Below are 22,212 nucleotides of genomic sequence, written 5' to 3' on the forward strand. Positions count from 1 at the left end.
TGCCAAGGAATGACACAGTCCGCTGAAGGAGTGGGTTGACTGTCGAGGGTTACTTATGGTATAGACGGGGCTTATCCCAAGCATTTATCAGCACGGTTACGTTTAAAGTGACGTTTGCGTAGCGCATTTCAACTCTGTAGGGTACAGGCCCTCCCCCCCCCCCCTTGGGAAAATAAAGAAAAGTAAAAAAGCTGGACGATATAATGCCTGCGAGTTGCACGACAGAAGCCTAATTTCTGCGCGACACCATAGGGTGCTCATGCAAAGCTAGCTGGCGTAATAAGCATGAGAGCAAATCACACTGAGTGAACCATGACACTGTCACTTGTGGAACGCCATCGTTCGATGCCGAAGCCAACTGCATTAGCCATCTTGAGACTATACGGAGCAAGGCGAATCACCCAGAGAGGGCTATCAATAATGAAGGCGACGGGCGTCCGTGCACTCTTTCGTAAAGGGGCCCTCTCCCCCGCAACCTGTATTTGTCTAGCGGTGGCAAACGCCCCTCTCCTCAGTAGGGTTGACGACCTTCACTGGCCCAGTGACTGCCCGGCCAAGGCCTTCCCTTTTATCTGATGCGTGCCTTACTTCTGCCGAGAGGTTACGATCTTCCCATCACTAAGCATCTAAGAGGAGACAGTTACTGTATAAAAATGCGGTTGCTTCTGTGACAGGCGGTACATAAATGTTACCTAAAAGAGGGACAACCGCGGGAAGAAGACGCCGATGAAATGTGAACCGGCTATTTGCGTAGCCAATGGTTGCTGGCGCATGCTTTCCCGACGAATGTCGCCAATATGATATCCTTGCGCTTATTCCATATTCCGGTTCAGCAGCAAAAAACCAGGTGAAGCTGAAAGCTTTTCGAACTGTACGTTGCTAAGGAAACCGTAAACGACATATTAAACTAAACGGTTACCTAAGATAAACGGATTCAAATTTGTAAAATAACCATTTTCTAAAAAACGGCAAGCAATCTTTTTTAAACGACATTGTTTTTTAAACTAAAGGATTTCTAAACTCAGCGGTCTATAACTAAATAGCTTGCTCCTTAGTTATCATTATGCTCGCTGCCTCAAGTGACAGGCACGTGCTCTCACCAACGTTCTTCTTTTTTTTAAAATTAACAGCCGACTTGTGCACCTGGGCGGAACTTCGCCTTTCCTAAGTTGAACATGTACTACCTTAAGTCCGCTTTTATTGCAAGCAGGTTTACCATGCTGGACATATAGCGTGCGAAATCTGCTACTTATAACGTACGCTGTACTTCGACAGACACTAATTACCTAAAAAACAGGACGTCGTTGTCAATTATTGCGTGCGTACAAATCCTTGTACGATCATCAATAAGTTATTGGCTGCGCATAAAAGAGACAATGATCAGACGGTCGTCTAAAAATAGAGAATTAAGTGTTGACGCTCTTCTTGAGAGCATTTATCAGGCTCCAACCAGATCTTCTAGAAGAAGATTTGACAACGTTTAATTTATACCAAACGCCATATTCTTCGCGGCACACCAAAAACTGCATATTAGGTTATACCTTAGACGTGTCCGCGCCAGAAATCAACGCCTGGAAACAGGCACTGGGTCTCACTAGAGGTGCCGAAGAGTGGCGAAACGGATCTTCAACCTTTTATTCTCAGTGGACAGGTAGCGCCACATGCGTATAGATGATTGCGAGGTAACGAACGGAGAATAAAAGGAGGTGTGACTCACCAGAACGTAGACGGCGAACGGCATGACGGCAGCTGCCACCAGCAGGTCGGCGAACGCGAGGCTCACGATGAAGTAGTTGGTCGCCGTCTGCAGGCTGCGCTCTTTGTACACGCTGAGGATGATGAGGATGTTGCCGAACACAGCCAGAAAAGGTAAGATGACCAGCATCAGCGCCCAGTAGACCTTCTCAGCCGGCTGCTGCGCATCCGCGGGCAGTCTGGACGCCTCCAGGGACGACTCGTTGCCCGGCGACAGACCCGCGTCGGGCCACGAGCAGTTGCCTCCACCGCGCGGGTCCCACGGACAACTGACGTCACCACCGCCACCACCGGGCATCACTAGTTCGCCTGTCAAGTTGCCCGTCAAGTTGCCCGTCAAGTTCGCCAACCCAGCAGCCGCAGCTGCTGAGGAGAGCACTAGTGTCTCATTCGAAAACGACGCATTCAGTAACGCGGCCTTCGTCACCTCCAGCGTCGCGTTGTAGGGCGCCGCCGTGCTAAGCACGTGATCCATACCTAACGCCGGCATCAGCGCGTCGTCGTGAATGAAACGTCCTGCGTACCAGTTTTTGCAGCTGTGTTGGCAGTCAGAAAGTCCCGAATGAGACAAGGCTGCAATTTCTGCCCGTACGTGAGCAATGCGCCAAACCAGGTCACGGGACAATCTTACACGCTGTACAGCAGACGAGAGCCCAGCGTTCTCCACTCGCTATGTTTTCGGCAGCCCGTAAAGAAACCCCAGTTCAGGGCTGCTAGAGCGCCCTTTCTCAGGGAGGTACAGATGCCAAAATGCGCGGTAATTTGACGCAGTCATAGTAGCACTGACATCGCATCAACGCGAGGCCGTTTTATTGAAAGAGAATCACCGTGGTACGGACCAGGGTTGAGACAGATATCGGGTTTGTTTTTTGATCGTAGCTTTTACCTTTGCATTCCAAAACTCATTCAGGTCATCGCCAAGCTGAAGTAGTCGCAGTGCAGCACATCTAGAGCGCAGGGCAGCAAGTCATCCGTCCGAAGAAAGACATGAGGACAAACACGCCGCGAAATAATACACGTTGGCCAAATACCCATGGCCAAAACTCAGACCGGACACCTTCTTAAGTCATGACCGCTAGAGCGAGCTGCGACTTCCCATGAGAGTCGGCTGCGGCCGGATATCGTATAGTAGAAAACAAAAGAACAACAACAAAGAAAAGAGCAAGACGGGCTCGAGTGACTAGGCAAGGACGCGAGATGTCTCCTCTTTGCGGGATCAGTATCGATATCAACGGCACCAGGCCTCCGGACGGATGACGACAGTCGCTGCTTCACCGCCCACGGGTCTCAACGGTTCGTTAAGGTGGCGAGACCCGACCACTCTTTCTCTCTCTCTCTCTCGCTATCTCTCTCTCTTTCCGGCTCCAAGACACCAATCCTGCCGGGAGCGCGCACGGACAGCACGAAAGATGGACGGGCCGAGCTAAGATGGTGCACAGAGGAAGCGGATCTCCGAGGCCAAATCACAAAGAGGTCACTCGCGTAGCAGCCACTTCAGGAGCAGGACGTCCGGTTGGCGGCTTCTCGTTCTTTCTGTCCTTTGCTTCGGCTTTCTCTCTCCAACGTCTCTCCCTGCTCGGCGTTGTAGTACAGCGAGTGCCGTCTCGTAGACTGAGCCAGTGCCTCCGGATGGTCGTTAGTCCTCGCGATTTGTCGCAACCGTCGCACCGATGCCTTGCTTCACCATCGCGCACCGGAAAGCAAAGTGCGCGGCGAAGCCTCGCAAGCAGACGGCGAGAGAAGGAGGAAGGCACCCGGACGACCGCAGGTCGGTTTTCTCCTGGATTCTCGCTCGCTCGTCAGGGTCGAGACAGGGAGAGGGGGGGCGTCTGCTTTCTGGCTCGCTTGCTCCTTTTACATCCTCGACTGCGTGCCGCGCGTGGGCTCTAATTAATTTCCTGCGGAAAAGAGAGAAAAAAAGGGAGCCGGGAGAGGGGGCGGAAAAAGAAAAGAAACAACACTGAGTCACACGAGAGGCAAAAACCACGGGGCTATGAAAGCACGCGAGCGCGTGTTTTCGGGGTAACTCCGCCAGCGTCGCCCGACAGTAAGGGGCCATCGAGGCGCAACCTGTCTTTCCATTACATTTGCGCAGACGCACGCGCAGCCGAGGAAGACGGCGCACCCGCATGGTGGTTGAAGCAGTTCGCCGCATTTGGGAAAACATATCCGGACGACAGCGGTTAGGAAGGAAGCGAATAATTACTGCCATTGGTAAATACTCGTGTCGCTCACCGTATCTTTTTTTTTTGTCTTATCATAAAGCAACGAGCATGTGTGCCACTAGAGTTACAAAAATCTCGGTCCACCGCATACAACATGTTGTGGATTAGTAGTAATAATAATAATAATAATAATAATAATAATAATAATAATAATAATAATAATAGTAAAAATAATAATAATAATAATAATAATAATAATAATAATAATAATAATAATAATAGGTGGTACGCTCTTTGGTCTATGTAAGAAATGAATCGGTAATACGATAGCGAGCTACCATAAAACATATGTTTAAACATCTCTTTGAGATTCCACCTTTACTTCGTGGAAAAAAAACTCTGCATTTGCCTCTTCGCACTCAAATTGACACAAGATTGGCGCTGTAAGTGGGCATGCTACGTGTACCTAGTCACCTTGATAGTCTTTAAATTTATACCGCAATGCAAATGTATTTGAACACCATAAGGAAAGACGCCGCCGATTCTTCTCACGACCCCAGACGCTGTGAACAAGAAAAAAAAAATTACCGACGATTACGTTACTTCCTAATGCGAAATTTGAGCGCAGCAAATAAGCTGTTTCACCTTTTGGATAGATTGAGGCAAAGAAATCGAGCAACACATGTATGCGCTATCACATAATTTTTTTTTATTTTTCACACGTATTCCTTTAACAAAGACTCCACTAACAGTTCTTGACAGTCATGAAGGAAGCTTTGTGGTCGGAGAAATAGACTGATATATGTTCGACTTGGTACACCAATGCTTGATTCTCAAAGACGAGATCTATACAAGTGCCTCGCGAGGTTGTCACAGCCGTGGGGGAAGCAGAGGCTAAGCGCCGCCGCCGAGAAGACCCTGCCGTTCGCGCCGCCGAAGCGGAGGCTCATCGCCGCCGTCGAGAGCAACCAGCAGTAAGCGAGGCTGAAGCAGAAGCTCATCGCCGCCGCCGAGAAGACCCTGCAGTTCGCGCCGCCGAAGCGGAGGCTCATCGCCGCCGTCGAGAGCAACCAGCAGTAAGCGGAAGCGGAGGGGGGCGGCGTGTACACCCAGCGGCAAACGATGGGGGCAGAAGCGCGCGCAGCAAGCGGACAACACGATAAAGGGAGGAGGGAAGAGATAGCAGCGACTGACTGATGCCGCTGACGGCGATAGTGAGTCAACCCCAGCTATCCGCCACACAAGAACAGGGGGGGGGGGACCCTTTCCTCCTCTTTCTGCATGGCGGCGACGGTGTTCTATGCAGTCACGTTATCTTGACTCTCTAGCGGCGTCAGCGGCATCCAGCGGTATCAGTCGGTCGCTGCTAGCGCTGGGGGGATGAAAGGGGGGCGGAGCTGGTTACGAGGCCGACGCCGACGACGACGCCGACGACGACGCGAAACCCAGGAACGGACGCCAAAGAGCTGCGCTCTAAAAAAAGCTGAAAACAAAGAATGCTACCGCAGAAAATATTTTAAGGTTTGAAATCAACATTGCGTACCATGGAAAGAAGAATTAACACAGACACTACGTGAGAGTTCCAATAGAACAGTGTGCGAAGCATGGTACTGTCACAAAGATGACAGCATAGTTGGGAGCGGCTCCACGCAGTAAACGTTTAAGCAAAATAGACTCGCTTACGCATTCTTGGCTGGTGATATTCTATTTTTACGGTGATAATAGCACCTATTAAAAGAACTAAATATAACTGGATCAAGTGGTGACATTACCAGCAGCATGCAGAACTGATCCATAATGTGCACACACTCTATTTCACTTGCTGCAAACCTCAACGCAACCCTAATGTTTTCATGCGTCCTCATAATTGGTGTCATCAGCTCTTCCTTGAACCCGGGCTATTCTAAACATAGGTTATTATTTCTAGGCTCTGTGTAATTCCACGATGAGGTGAAATCACGTCGCCTTGCATTCTATGAATTGTCCCCAGCATTTCCGGCGTCCTCGCCAGTTCGCCAATTAACTTAACGAGCAAACATCGTAGATTCGACAATGAATTCGATAGCCCCCAGGGAGGCCGAATACCTTATCGCGCCTTCGTCAAACACATGACACATATTACTGCCTCAAAGCCTTGGTGCCGTATCGGTGTTTGTGGACATGAAACTTATGAATAGGCTACGCCATCATTAACAAAGGCATCTGAACCAATAATTGGATCATTGTGTACTTCAATTTGCGTATGGCAGAGCCCCTGTGCAAGCAATCAGCGGAGCGCCTTGGAGCAAAGCACGGGCACCATGTTGCAATTCATAATGAGCCTATTGCTATACGTCTGTCTACTTTTTAAGTGTTAAAAGGGAGGTGTGTTGCTGTAACTCTTAATAGTGACAAGCGAATGTGTGTATGGGAATGGATTCGGTTACAGAAAATTGCCGAGAAATATAGAGAGAGACCAACGTTTTGTGCACGGCAGGTGCCTAAATCTAGCCACTCCACGACAGATAAATATGTCTAATGCGTGAAAACACATTGTGTGCACACACCAAAAATTTCGGCATTTTGCCGTAGTGGGTTCAGAAAATGTTTGTAATCGACTCCGTGGTCATAAGTTAGATACTAGTAACACGAGAGCTTAATTTCATATTTTTCAAAAATCCTTTTTTCTTCTCTTCCAAAATGCAGCGGCAACATAAAAAAATCAACCCAATCTGTTTTGTATTTGTTGTTTTCGTCTAGTTAAAAGCTTGACGCCGAACAGAGAACAGGCATTTCAGGATGTTTGTTCGTGTCCGTTGCACAAGCTTCTTTCGCTATGCAGGTGGTACAAAATTTTGAAGCCGAGGTCAAGCGACGCCAGAGAAGCTGTGCTCGCGGGTGTTCATGGTAATAACAATAAAAAGACCATCGCTTGCTTTGAGCTACCATGCCTGCGTGAGCAGTTAGCGGGAATCCACAGACACATACCTCTATCGCCTCGATTTAGTACTTACGGATTGCTCTTACATCCCGTTAAACCAAAATTGCTAACATGTTCAACTCCCTTACATACTCCTGATCTATGGTAACGTTAGTTATTCGTTTGACAAAGACCGCTACTAAAGAAGGACCATACGCGTTGAGAACAACAAACAACTTTCTTTTTTTTTTTTTGACGCCGTTTACTGAAAGCAACACGTGGAAACGTTTATTTAATTTTTCTGTTTGAAGAAACGTTCCTTTTCAGTAAAAGAACGAAATGAATTTTTCTTGCGCTGGTCTTTTTTTTTCTGAACATGCATTACAGTTTTTGTTGTGCGAGAATATGAACAATCGTCGCCTACGGCAAATATCCAAATTTCGCCTCTCTAGATCCATGATTTAGAAACCCGGATCGAACCCACAACCCCGACATTAAAAGCGCAACACCATACAGCGACTTAGTTGCCGTGGCGGTTAAGACAAAGGGATATCAGGATGGCACATAAAAAACCAGGATGGTTGATCGGAGTAGTCCAGACCATTCTTTAACATATCGCCATCAATGCGTCTCTCCAACGAATCCGTGTAGCCGTGATCCCAGCGTTCGAGGACTGTAGCTCACGTGGACTCTCTTTGATATCCCGTGAAACGTACTACGAGCTATTGTAATAAAGCTGCAGCTAAAGCATACACAAAACATTAATGCTAGTCTTAAAGCGAAAATAGGGGAAAGAATTCGGAGGACTCTTAAGCTTCGCCTTTAGCAGTGGAACGTGATAGCATTCAAAGATCCCCGACTGCTTCTCACGATTCCTGACAACTGGAGCGTATCTAAACGTAATGTTTACCGGGAAACGTTGGCGGCGAACGCTATGCGCGAAGGTGGGCTTTGTGGTAGAAACGCGGCCTCTTGCGTGGGCCGCGATGCGGTGGAGGCGAGCGCCAGCTGGAGGTACTGCAAGGAAGCAGGCGCGACGCTCCGTGGCCCCCGAGACACCCACCCGCGCGCCGGCGCGCGCCAATGGCGGACGCTGTGGCCGGTCTGTGTATTGTAGAAACGTTGGAAAAGGGGGTTTCTTTGAGTTTTCGCGTAACAGCATCATGTTTTCTGGTGTAGTCAAATTACAATTCTAGAGCTATCATGTCTGCAGGTTGTGTGTAAGTCGTAGTTTACGACTTTTCCACGTAGTTAGCTTGAGAAATTCAATTGGTTCAGTGAACTCCTCGCGTCACGTGGAGGGCCTGGGTATTCGTGGTTCGAAAATATTTTTGCGGAAACGACGTCCGACGCCGACATCAGATTTTCTGCATCACAGGTTCGTTAACACTATCGCGCTAACACGCAAACGCTGAGGAGATCAGTGCCTCGCTCTTATGCATCCTCGGTCTCTCGGCATGTCGCTTTCTACTTTTACATGCGCTCATACTACATCGAGAATGCTAACGGACATAAAATGAAACACGCAAAAGCAACACGGCTCTTCCGATGCGGAGCTGGGCTGCTGGAGCGAAAGAAGAAAGCTTGGCAGACGGAGAGGAACTAATACAATCAGTTTAGCAAAGTTAGTACAACGCTTGCGCAACAAGAGGATCCACCGAAGGGTAACGTTGGTTGGAGGGATAGGAAGAGGGCTTGAAGCAATGGGAGAAAGCGTGAGTAACGCAAGAGAGAGAAAGAGAGAAAATTGCAGACAACGCTTTCGAGAGAGGCGTCGTATTGAAGCCATTGTCTACCCTGAAAGACTCGAATGACCCGCGCCCTTCATCCCACATCAGTGGAGCGCCCTCAACGGCATTCACCCAGGATTGGCAAAGACTAAAACGTCCAACATATGTTCTCGTTTCTCCGCTTTGTTTTCCTTTCTTTTTGGCGCAGCAGGATTTTCGTCCCTTTGTTCGCCACGTTATTCGCACTCAGCTATGGAACATTGTCCTTCGGCAGTTATTGCCTCAGAGCTCAATGGTTTCGCAGTATTTTATTTTTCTGGTTATCTTAGTTAGCATATTAGTTAGAAGCTCCTTAGATGGGAGTGCGTAAGTGAAGGAGCGACCGTACGTAACGCAATCGGCTTAGGCCACGTGATTTTTTTATTTTTTTTTTCCGCTTTGTGCGAAAGGAATCTGCGTCCTTACTACGAATCGTTTTGCTTACTTTTTGCGCATTCACACGGTGTGAGAATTATTGCCTTTGCAAGTTGCGCACGACAATAACTTGTGCAATTTAGGACCTTGACGTCGCAATACGCGGCTGCGGCTTCTGGCAACGCATGCATGCGTGCCTGGAAAGCAGCCACTTCTACATTGTACTTTTATTTGCTCTAGTCTGGTGAGTTAAGACAGTTTTCGAAGACGGCACAGTGGCTCACGTCAGCAGCCTTTACTACGTCATCTCTTGGCTGGTTACGTAACGTCGCATTCATTTCGCAATTTTGTTCCGCACGCTTGTTGCTAACATGGGTCACACGCCGACATTAGTTCTCGTCGAACTGATTATGGAATTTTCCGCTCAGTGAGTAAATCAGATACAAAAAAAAATAGCAGACTTAAGTAAATTCTTCGGCTCAGCACTCCTATAGTGCGACGGCAGAATTGTTCCAGTGTGAAAACTATCATCCTGTTGTTGTCCATCGAACATGTGGCTCATGCCCGCTAATGCTACTTGGCGAAGAAATGGTCGGACAATTCGTAGCTGCAATTTGAAATTAATTTTCAGGACTCCGTAGAGGACATGCTGTCAAAAGATGAAATTATATGTTAAGGCGAGAGCCAAAAGTGCATTAACTGGAATTGTAACTAGCATTCTGCATTTGCTTGCGTAATTTTTTTCTGAATTAACAGTTCTCACTCATTTCTGGGGACTGGATAAGAAGGTGGCAGTTGGAGCAGTTGATTAGGGGAAGGGCTGCGGTCGTGTATAATGTAACTGAAATTAGGAATTAAAAGACTATCATATGGACTATTTAAATGAAAATGATAAATTATGGGATGCGATATACAGTAAAAGCTCAATGAACAGAAGTCGCTTAAACAAAAAAAAAAAACAGCCTCTAAATTGGTTGTTTGTGTACTTCGGCAATGACCCCCCCCCCAAAAAAAAAGGAAACAACAACAACAACCACAACTCGTTAGTGAGAACCAAGATTTTCGTAACTCTGTAAACGAAACGGCAGAATCAATCTCTAAAGGATTTTATCAGAAAGGAGCAGAATCTGAAATATATTTTTGCGACATCTGCCTTCTATCTGAAAATCCACCCTTAAAGTGGTAATCCATCCTTAAGTGGTCAAGGCTGTAAAGATTTGACGCATTGTTTAATATCTAACATGTACAGACTTGGATACCTTTGCAGCTCCGGCACGACGCGTGGATGACCAAAATAAGAACAGAAATGTGCACGGCTTTCTATGCGCTGTTCGATAACTTGGACTATTCATGCTTAACGGCATGTTATTCGGCCACCTTACTGGAGTTTGCTTTTTTTTTTCATATGTCACCTCAACCTCCTCGAAACCTAAACAATTGAAGCCTAGTCAATCCAGCAGACGTCGATTGCGCCCAAATCACGGGACATACTAGCTGCTAGCTTCACTTCTTTATGCTTAACATATCCGAGCGCGTTAACAGGGTGTATGACATACAGCGCTGCATCTCCGCGAATCTTTCTCAGTAAACGGAACTCCTGTTAATCAAAACATATTTCTCCAGTGCCCTTGAGGTGCCGTTTAATGCGATTCTACTGTCTGGAGTAGTGCGGATTAGATAAACAAGTTGTTAATTTTTCTTCGTGGTGTACGTAACTTCCTTTCTCTATGGCATAGTACTGCATGCTGGGGAGTTCGAAATACGTACACGGGCATGGTTAAGCCGTCCTGGATTCCACATGTCTAAGTAGGCTAGATTTTTTTCATTTAAGTCTACAGCCTGATGGAACCTTTATTTCGCAGATGTCTAGGTAAAATGCTTCTACTAACTTTATTTTTCCACGTTTCTTTTTTTCAAGGCGGTTCAACGTTTTTACCGTTTGAATTTATTAAAACGAGACAATCTTGATGCATCTTGCTTATTTTCGTTTCTTTCTTGGGCTATTGTGGTGAGGTCGCATTGGGGTCTGTGTAATATGTTTTGAAAACAGTCTGTTTCCATCTTCGCTAGGACAACGTGCAACTACCTACCTTGCCGATGTGTCGGCACCAGTGTTCGTTAGGGATGTTATACAGAATAAATAATCAATCAACTGCTTACTATCAGCGTTATTATTCTTATCCCTACACCCTGCCTCCACCTAAGAGAAAAAAAAAATCAATGAAACCTGCGAAACATCCATGCATTCACAGAAACGAGGCAGTACCATAGGCACCATGCGTGTTTGCAGCTCATGTTAGACGCAACTCTACCCATTGTTGTTGCTTATGTATAACATCCATACTTCTGTGATGATAAGAATCCGGATCATTCTCGCGTATTTTTTTTCATATTTATTATGCATCGGACAATAAATTCAAATTAGAATGCCATTCGGATCCGAGGCTGTGAGCAAACACGTTTCCCATGTGTAATTCTAAGACGTGAAGTAATGCTGGCGTAAGCCGTTCACGTAATACATGAAAAAGAAAATCCCTGGCGGATAGTGTAATTATGGTGAAGCTGAAAAAGAGTTTCAGGAATTATCGTGCGAACCTTACTCCGCAATCAGGTTTGCATTTGCCGAAAAATAATTAACTTTTGTAACCTTGCATTCACAGAATGGTTTTACCGAGTACCAATAAAGGTCGCGACGCAGAGTATTACATCGCTTGTTTGATATTTGCGTGAGGTATATGCTATATTTCAAACTTAGACCTTAAGTATCGTACTTCTGCGTTCACTGTCCGCTACTCGTTGTCCCGGTCATTGTATCATGTGTAAAGCACCAGAATCGCCCCTAAACTAACATATTTTAACTATAAATATATAAAAATTGTTGCATCGTGTCATGATGCCCACGTTAACCCTACAATGCTATCGCGTTATCAAATATAGTCACCAAAAATGACTTCTGCAATAACATCTGTGTTTTATTTCCTGTGAACGATATTACGTTTCTTGAGATAAAAACAGGCGTTTATATAGATTTACGCAGCCTTTTCACCGCTTCACCGATTCGTTCTCTGCTCGTCAGGTTTTTTTTTCTTTTTTGGGCTAGGAAGTAAGAAAGATGCGCGGAAATTTCTTTTGTGTTTTTTTCACACAGACTTTATCAGGAACTCCTGCGGATGCCGTCTGCGACAGCTTTATATCCTCCTTTTAATTCCTTGTGGCGTTGAAGTACTTCAATTAACGATACTGTCTTCCCTGCTATTTCGAAAAAAGGCGCAAAGAAAATCCCATTTACTGTTAGAAAGAAAAAAAAGAAGAAAAGAAAACGGTAATCTTTACTGCCAGGAAACGCGTTCAGAGCTTCGAAGCGTATCGTAATTCCGGCGGGGGAAATTCCAAAGACATAGGGATTATCCCCGTGAGACGTTATCTAATCCGGGAGCGAGCGCATCATGATTTCTGCGCTCATCCACTAACTTCAGTCCGTTTCCGGCGTTATCATACTGTCAGGGTAAAGTAAAGCGGTCCTTCGGAGCTTCAAGGACCTTCCGCCGGTGCCGCACCGGCGGGACTGCTAACTTCATATCTGTTCCAGCGAGCGGCGCCGAATTTGTACTGACAGACGGGGTCCTTTCTCGTATGCGTCTTTCGGAGAAAAGTAAAATTGGCACGCGAAGGCAGGGGGGGGGGGGGGGGGAGGGGGACTACATACGGCACTCGAGCCGGAGTGCAGTGGTCGACGTTCTTAAGCCTTGGCCATGTTTCGCTCTAGACAATCCCTGGGCCATCCGTTGCTTTAGTTTTTTTTTTCGAAGTTCAATCAGCGACGACGCGGGTAAGACTCCCAGCCCGTGCCGCTAAACTACTTTTGAGATACACTTGAACGCGACGCTGAGCGCCAAAATCGGAACATGCTTTGAAGCTCGCATGACTACTGTTCGGGTCTGTACATAAACGCGAAAATTCAACTCGTGCTTGCGTTCGACGTAATCCAGCCGCTTTTTGACCGTGCTTTGATCAGTCTCCGGAATGAAGCGGCGAGGTTTAACGTCTCGCATCGATGCTCCTCCGGACTTTTTTTCCGGATGTATTATAATGAACTGTCTTAGGAGACGATGCCGATGCGATGAACTTAAAGGTAGCTAAGAAGGAAAGAAAATGCATCGGCAACGGCTTAAGTCACGGAGACGCGGACAAATATGAATGGACATGCACTGCTTTGAAGCGTGGCTTGGAGACAAGTCGATCAACTTTCGCTGCTGCTAACAAAGGTCTAATGGAGATTAAATTTTTGAAAAAAGGTCACTCGGATGGATTTATGCGGGTTAAAAAATCCCAGCGACTTCCAGATAAAGTCCTTTCACGGGCGAAGTGCACACTTAACGCGTTCAGAAAACCAACGTAAAAGTGGTCGTAGATGTTTAATTCGTTGTCGACATTACACGTTTTTTTTTCGCACTTATACTTTTATTATGTTTTCATCTATGTGGCAATGCGTCGGAATGAGAGAAGGGTGTCAGAAGAATTCGATAATGGTAATAGGAGAGGTTCGCCTGACCACTCCATGTAGCATGCTGCGTATTCCACATGATACGCATGATACAAATAATGGCATGTAAGTGACACTGCGTGAAAACAGCCAGCCAAACAAGAATACAGACAGTAGTAGTCGGTTAAAACAAAGGGTCAAAACGCTTGGCTCGCTGAAACACAAGAACACCTGCGCTACTCGTAAAGAACTGCAATCCTTCAAAGGCCAAAATATGTCTTGCAGCAATTTCCCTATATACTGAAGGCCATGAAAGCGCGAAGGTATATTGACGGCAGAACAATACAGAACGAGCACTTCTAATCTAACCATGGACCCACACCGTCTTGCGTCGCATTTTTTTTTTGTTTTGAAGCTTCCTTAGGCGCATATACGTGAAACGCAGATGCGGTCTCATTAAGTAATCACTAAAAGAAATTAAGCTATGGAGTTTCGCATGCCATGACCACGATCTGATTATGAGGCACGCCTTAATGAGGGATTCCAGAATAATTTTAACTACGTGGGATCCTTTGATCTGCATCCAATTCACGAACTTTTTTCTTTTTTTTTTACATTCCGTTTCCATTCGCAATGTGGCCTCCATGGCGAGGTTCGAACCCATGACTTCATGCTCAGCAGTGCAGCGCCATGTAGCCACTGAGTTGCCGCGGTCCGTTAGACAGCCATTCAGCCAACCTGAATATAGCTAAATTCTAGGAACCGCTATGAGCGGAATTTTACTTGGGGCCTTGCATTTTGTACCAAAATTTGTGAATATTGCCGAATTACTCTTTTTTAATACATTGCGCTAATCCCAGTCCATATGTTGAAATCTGAGAAGCGAACCTTGCGTGAAGCTGTTAACGAAAAGCCATGCAACTGATTACATTTCTGCACAGCGTATTGCGCCATAGCGATTACCTGCCTGCCAGCGAAGACGGCAGGTAACGGAAAAGCGTGACCCACGTGAACACGCATTAATACTGCCTCGCGAGTTTGGCTCCGTTTACTATGACACTGCACCCAGAATCAGTTCGCCGATTAGGGGGGGCCGATCCTGGAGATATTAAAATCGTGAGCCACACTTTGCTCACTGAAAGATTGACCAAGCAGATGTAGCCAAAACCTAGACCCTAGGAAAGTAGGCATATAAAGGTTTGCTGTATAATAAAGGAATTGCGCTCTTGGTGACGTATATTTCTTGCCGGAAAGATATTTCGGCAACATTTGAATTATCACTCAAAAGTTCTGTACAAAGCAATGAAAGCAGCCACGACACCTGTAAGGGTAGTAAAAATTGTAGTGCTGTCCTGCGTGTGATGCATTCGTAAGGCAGCAGCAGCCAGTCTCTGTCGGAAGAAGAGTACGGGAGGACTCGAAAAGAACTCTGAACTTTAACAAAATGAAGCCGGAGGCTTAGAAATTGTAGCTGAGCACCAGAAATAGAAATCGCCGGCGTTGTGATGTAACAATTTGTCACTGGTTCGAGCATTACTCGGCCCACATTATCCACGTTACTCCAGAGGATTGTTATTCGTTTGCGGCTTACCATGAACAATGGATTTTGAGAATGAGACAGGTAGGGCCCGTATTCACAAAAAAGTTATTACGCCAGGATCCTCCGTAAGAAGAAATTCTCGCCAATCGTGAAGCTTCATGTAACATTAGCGAAGATGAGCAGTGAACGCCAAAGAGACCTTACAAAGGAAAAGCTTTTGCGAATTCGGCCCCAGAATAGAACGAAAGAAGAAATGGATACATTGTGCCGGCCCACAATTCTCCAAACTGAATCTGTTAGATTTTTTCTCGAATGCTCCAATGTGAAGCATTAGTCCTATGCTCGCGTGGAGCCAACACGGTTTTCGTGAGTTCTTCAAAAGTCGTAGCTGTCAATGTTTGGCGTGTTAGAGGTTAAGAAAGGAAAGAAGAAACAGAACCCTTTGCACCACAAACATCGTCAGCTATGCACTAACTAGCCCAACACCGTAATAGTACATTTCAAAAGTTGTGTTCCCACATTAATGGTATATTTCCCAGTGGCATGCTTCTTCATATATTTATTTATTTATTTATTTATTTATTTATTTATTTATTTATTTATTTATTTATAACTTCGACGGGTTCTTATGCGGACATTGCATGAGGGCTAGGAGTTGTGGATGGCTAATCATGCGATGATTGTTGTAGGTCAGAAAGAAGGGACTTGGAGGTAGCAAAGTCGGTTGTCCCAAGAAAGATCAGCGTTGTCCAGACGGGGATAAGTCGTCTAGCTGCAACTTTCGTATCGGAATACTGTCTCCGCATCTAACCCTTTCCAATGACGACGACATCCTTTACAAAGTTCGTTCGTGTGTATTTGGCTGCGCGCAGAACGGTACATTTGCTCTACTCGAGTTCTGTCTGCGGTTCTTCTTGATCGAATTAAAAAAACGCCGCCTGCTAGCGCTGTATGGTGTACACGGTTTACTTTCGCCAGTGCTGATCCTCTCGCTTCCTCTTTGCTGACGCCATCTTTCTATATATATATATATATATATATATATATATATATATATATATATATATATATATATATATATATATATATATACACATACCCTCCTTCCCCTGAGCAGGGCAGCCTACCAGAACTACCCATCGTTGACCTTCCTACCTTTCTGTACCTTCTTTCTCTTTTGGCTTGCCGCCAAATTCTTTGTAGGAGCAAAATTGGTTCTTTTACTTCTCTTTAAGGTTTGAGGACCACCTTAAGCGGTTCAGTGCAAACGTTCAAAGGAATAAGGAGCGAGAAAGTTACAGTTATTCTTTATAATTCAAGTTTGCTTTGCTAATTCGTCTGGCGTTTGGAAGGAGTCACACCACTCATAGGTCGCTTCCACAATTCAGAGCCACGGTTCTGCGCTTATTGTAAAACATTCCTTCTAGTCTGATTAGAAATTTCTCTTCTCTTACCTTTCCTGGTAATCTCGCTTCAGGCATACAATTATGCTCCCAAAAAGTGTAGCTTCTCTTCCTAATAAAGAGCGAAAGGTTTCGAATATTGTCTTAGAAATAATTTGCTTGAACACAAACGCGTTAGAGTGCATGCCATAAGCGAATGTAAAATCCTGAATATAGCGTCATGCTTTAAGAACGCCCGTGTTACGAACAGCAGTGCTAGCTCGGTTTGTTGCAGCTAGTTAAACTTTTACGAACACTAATACGAACCACGCAATTGTGGGAGGCCCGAAACTGCTTTCCTCTTGATACTCACTGTCGCGCCTAAAAATTGTATTCTCGGTCTGTGCCAATGCCCTCGCTTTCTTCTACTTTATTTCATTTTTATTTATTTAAAATACCTTACAGGCCCATTTAAGGGCATTGGGTAAGGGGGGACACAAAGTAAGTGTTTCAACAGGAGTAAACAATATAAACATCAACACAGGCTTTCACAAGATAAGTAAAGCAGTACAGGAGTAGACATTATAAATGCCTATAGAAATTGCATATTCGTTCGTGCTGCCTTTTAGTACTGCACAACGATAATCTCCAAGCCACCAAACAGCGCTTTTTAACTTGTCGCAGCCACGATTCTTCTTGCTTTTTCCAATATTATTTTGTTTATACGTCTAAGGTTTTAAAGAGAATTACATGAGCGGTAAGTTGCAGTAAATACAACAATTGTGCTATACTCTATTCCTGTATCTAACATCTTCCCTTTTTTCCCGTTCTATCCGCGTTGCCGAAGCTGAAGGTGTTAGCTTTAGAACAACCACATTCAGGGTATTTGGTTCGAGAACCGCTGTTATTGCTTCTCATTGTCCAGTTTTTAAATTCCGCCCGCCCTGACTGCTTCAAACGCCAAGATTGCATCTGCGCCACTGCAGGCTTCGTGCTTTCCGACGTGCCTTTCCGATCGTCTCCGAGAGCAGTCGGTGCGTCGGTGGCGAAGAGACTGCGGCCAACTTGCAAACATGACGCGGTACTGAATGAAACAATTGAAATAGCCCTCTGCACGTGCGTGAGTGCGTTCGCGTGAGCGTACCAGTGTTGATAAAGAAAAGAAGCCTGACGCCGTCACTTCACCCGTTCTCGTATTCAACGAACCATTTCGCAGAATAGCCAGCCAATGTAGCACCTCTACTTCCGCGAATGGCTTCCTCTCTCCGGGCCGCGCATGGCAAGAAGAATGGAATATGTGCATACCGAATGGCACGGGAAGTCGACGGAAAACATTTAAGCGCTCCACACGTGAGGCACGACCCACTATGCTCGCAGAGCTGCTAATGCACAACGAATGCCCCGCTACATTTGCAACAGGACAGAATGGGCTGAAGCAGGGATGCACGCGTGGTTGAGCCCTACCAGCAGTCGTCATTATTTCCGCTGAAAGTATACACGTTGTAGTCGTGCGCCACGGGTGTGACATTAAGCAGCAATTCATGACTGTGAAAAGACGCATTCACTGGCTCCAGGCTGAAACACTCGCGGTATTCTATGCTATGCTCTCGCGTCAACTGTAATTTAATTAATTATAGGGTCTTACGTGCCAAAACCACTTTCTGATTATGAGGCACGCCGTAGTGGAGGACTCCGGAAATTTCGACCAGCTGGGGTTCTTTAACGTGCACCTAAATCTAAGTGCACGCGTGTTTTGCATTTCGCCCCCATCGAAATGTGGTCGCCGTGGCCTGGATTCGATCCCGCGACCACGTGCTCAGCAGCCCAGCACCATAGCCATAGAGCAACCACGGCGGGTCACGTCAACCGTATAGCAGTCTCCAAAGTAGCTCGCCTCGTGAAAAAGCCCACTTCAATGCTTTCGCATTTCAATTATTTTTACGCGCCCTTCCTTGCCTATTTCAGCCTAATATATACATATATATATATATATATATATATATATATATATATATATATATATATATATATAGGCATTATAAGCAAGCGGGCTAGTCTTAAGCGTTATAGAAAAATATAACATGGGGATTCTTTTTCATGTTTTTTTGCCTCATTCCTTGAGTTCAGTGCGGTATACATTGCTCAACTTTACTTCGCGCTCGATGGAGTCCGCGCTGTCGAGTTTGAGTGCGCGCTCTTCAAGGAACAGCTGCTTGACGTGGAAAGCCCCGGTCGCCTCGTAGCTGTCAAGCAAGAAACGGTTCGCCCGTTTGCACAGCCTTGTTGCGTCACAGCGCATGCACATATAGACGTAGCCTGTCGCTCTGCGAATTCGAGCAGAGCTTTCAGGAGAGCACTTTCTTAAGGACAAGGATTACGGAAGGCCCCCTTCTTTTGAGCAAATCCTGCCGAGTTACGCTTTCCTGAAGCAGACGAATTTTCGTTTCTTCATCAGAACCGCGCTTGTCAAGCAAGTTGGAGAGAATGCAATCTTGACATTTCGGCAGTTGGGCGTACAGAAACTGAAATTTTGAATGTCACTCTAAACTTAAGCGCATTCGCCGGCCTGCCTTTGCATCATCTAGCAGCAGAGGGCTAGTTCAGAGGATATGGTATGCGCAGTTTTCGCGAACTCACAGCTATGTTGCCCGAAGAGAGAAATAGAGAGACAAAAGAAAAGGAGGGGGGGTGAAACTAGGAATGCCAACCAAAAAATTGCCTCATTTGCTACTCTCTGCTGCGTGAGGGGAACAGGGGATTAAATGAAAAAAAGTGACCGTTTCGCCTGAAATGCGAAGCACAGATTGCAATGGCAAATTAGTGGACAGTTATATAAAGTAAGGATAGTAAATTTATCAGCCTTGTAAAGTTGTAAACGTGGACATCCTAACTAAATAACAAACATGGTGCCACGCAGGCACAAGCAAACATGAACACATCTCACTCGATGACAGCGGAAACTCGCTGTCAGAACTCTGGCGCAAAGAAGCGCGGCAGCAGTAGCGAGCAAATTGACTTTCGTGCTGCGTCTCACATCAATGCGAACTAAGCCGCAAAAATACAGCGCACGGCGGACAGTGTCCCCGTCGCAGATGGCTTTCAAGGTACAGCGTCCGGGAGTAGAACGCCCCCCCCCCCCCCATCCCCTACTCTCACCCATGAGCATCGCGCGAAGGTAGATGCGCGCTCCATCTCCGCTTGCCTTTGGTGTGCGCGATGTTGAGCCGCAATCGACGGCTGACCCGAGCACATACAAGATACGGCGCGCGGCTACGATTTTATCGCCCTTGCACTTTATACAGAACGTCACGGCGACGGCAGAAGTGGGCCTGCAGTGTCCAAATAATTGCTATCGCAATAAAATATTCGAAAGTGTGCGTGTGAGAGACAAAGAGAGAGAGAGAGAGGAAGGCACTATGCGATGAAAGCGTGCCCACGCATACGTCGGCACGCAGTCGAGAGAGAGAGGAGAATTCAGGAAAGGCAGGGATGTTAACCAGTCAATAGTCTGGTTGGCTACCCTACACTGGGGGATGGGAGAAGGGGAAGAGAAAGAAGGGAGAGAGAAGGTGTAGATACGCGTACGGACAGCACTTCAGTTAGAGTCGCTCGAGCAAACCAGAAGTTCTGAGAAAACACAAAAGTGCCTTCACTGCCTTCTGAGGGCACGCAGTCGAAGTTCGCATTGCACAGTCGTCGTCAAGGCGCACTAGCGAAGGGGATGGTGCTCCAGTAACAACAAAGTGGCTAGCTGCTCGGCGCTTTCAAATGTACATGTGCCCTTCTTAGGCTGCAGTTTCTTAGGCTTCTTGGCGGAAAGCGATTGACGGCTAACCTGTTTCTAGATGTTAAAGGAGAATATGCTAATGTAACAAACGAAGCGATCTTCACCACGTTAGAGGCAGTAGGGCTTGATGGGAATATCTATTTCTGGACTGGCAGCTACTTACAGACATCCTTTTCCGTACTTAACGAAGATGGTCCAACATCTCAGCATCACAGTAACCGTGGGGTCCGTCAGGACGGAGCACTGAGCCTAACGCTCTTAAATCTAACACTAATTGGACTCGCCGACACCCTTACATGCACAATTCTGCTCTCCATCTATGCCAATGGCATTTTTATGTGGACATCTGTTGTGACGCGACCTCAGCTTTGCGCGTGGCTTCGGAAGACAGCCACTTTAACCTCATCCTACCTTCGTGAACAAGGACTTCAAGCATCATGTGACAGTGTGTAGTTGTAGCATTTACCAAGAAACCAATGTCTCCATACGTGATACTTGTCGACGAAAAGCTGATCTCGCATAGCACAATTCACAGATTTCGGGGGGTGGTTATTGACAGAAATCTCTCCTAGACCCCTCATGGAAATTATGTTGAAAAACGTTTGACAGAAATTTGCTTTATGTTCAGGTTCGTAGAAGGAAAGACCTGGGGAGTTTCAATACACCCAATGCTTCAACTGTACAAGGCTCTTTTTATTGAATTCCTGCGCTGCAACCTCCCGGTCACCTCCAATGCCTGCCCAACTAACCTGAATGCAATCCAACGTATCAAAGCCTAAGCACTCAGGATATGCCTTGATCTACCTCGGAGTGCGTTAACGACAGAAGTTATTGCAATCGCTGAAGATTACACTATGAGAACGCACATTGCCATTGAAACAATGCGTGTGCACATGAGACATTTCGCCGGGACCCCTACACACCAACTCGCAAGTCTGCCCGTAGAAATGCCCTACACGACATTCAGTACAACTGTCTTCGCGCACCGCGCCTTGCTTACGTCAGAATACGAAACTGTGGCCAGGGCTTCAATTCCTCCATGGTGCGTGAGCCGTACTCAAGTAAACTTCACAATTTTAGGAGTCACAAGGGAGCTCTAAGTGGCAAAGCACATCCTGATTATTAATTTGTTGTCACGTGCTCTCTCTGATATGGATATTGGTCAGCTAGCGTCCCGTCACGCGTCTCGATTTCCCGGCCTATAGAATGTTTCGGCTTCATTTCGTAGGAACTTCGCGCCGCTATGTAAATAAGATGTGGTAGCCGACAGGACTTCTACACATTCACTACAATAACTTCAATCCCATGCCATTCTTTCTATTTCGTAATTTTGCACCACAATCACACTAGTCTTGTGGTCGAAAACATCCGGCACGGCGCTCATTACTGCTTCCTTTTTACCTGTGCGTGGGGAGAAACTGCGCTCGATCTCTACATGAGCGTTCTTTCTCTGTACAATAAAAGCTCGTATCCTGGTCGTGCCCAAACAAACGGACATTGCCTTTTAAGGCTCTACGGAATTTCCTCGCACATAGTGAACTGAGAAGTTCTTTGTGATCAGCCGTGTAATGTGTATTTTCAATTTCTTATATGTTCACACGACCTGTCCGTGCTTGTGTTATTGTAATTTTATAGGCTTTTTGTTTTCTCTTTCTTCGTCATCTGCGTACTTGCTCTGTTGGTGTTTTGCCCTTATAATATAGGCTTTTGACAGCCTCTTGCGTTTTCATTACCTGTGTTGTCGTTGTTGCTTTTCTTGCCCATGATTTTTGGGATATATCTTGCCTTATCTGGGGCCAAACATCACATATTTCACATTTCATAAAACGATAGATGAACACGAGAAAGAAAAGCAACTGCACGAAATGACGAGCAGACTTGCAGTTTTCGTTTGGAACATGTTACATCATTCACTCATTGGTAGAAAAAGAAATACTGAAACCGCGAAACTTTCTTGGTGTTGTGGCACCACGATCAAGACTTGGGCAGTCGCTCTGTAGTCTGTGCCAACAAAGCGCCTAGCTGACAAGCTTGGAGTCTTTCGTCATTAGCTCTTA

At 46.1% G+C, this 22,212-nt stretch overlaps 1 protein-coding gene across 6 annotated transcripts in view; it reads right to left on the reverse strand.

The window, feature by feature from the left end:
- Positions 1-22,212, reverse strand: part of LOC142582787 (dopamine D2-like receptor) — a 470,062-nt gene that overhangs the window by 184,203 nt on the left and 263,647 nt on the right. For 4 of the 6 annotated variants that reach the window (XM_075692826.1, XM_075692825.1, XM_075692827.1 and 1 more), the window contains one exon: positions 1,718-3,653. In XM_075692826.1, the coding sequence (XP_075548941.1) occupies positions 1,718-2,245 (528 nt within the window). In that variant the 5' untranslated portion in view covers positions 2,246-3,653. Of the gene's footprint in view, positions 1-1,717; positions 3,654-16,440; positions 16,502-22,212 lie in introns of all 6 variants that reach the window. The other 2 variants (XM_075692829.1, XM_075692828.1) reach the window with 1 other exon arrangement.

Source organism: Dermacentor variabilis, chromosome 5, assembly GCF_050947875.1.
Source record: "Dermacentor variabilis isolate Ectoservices chromosome 5, ASM5094787v1, whole genome shotgun sequence".
In the NCBI taxonomy this organism is placed as follows: Eukaryota; Metazoa; Arthropoda; class Arachnida; order Ixodida; family Ixodidae; genus Dermacentor; species Dermacentor variabilis.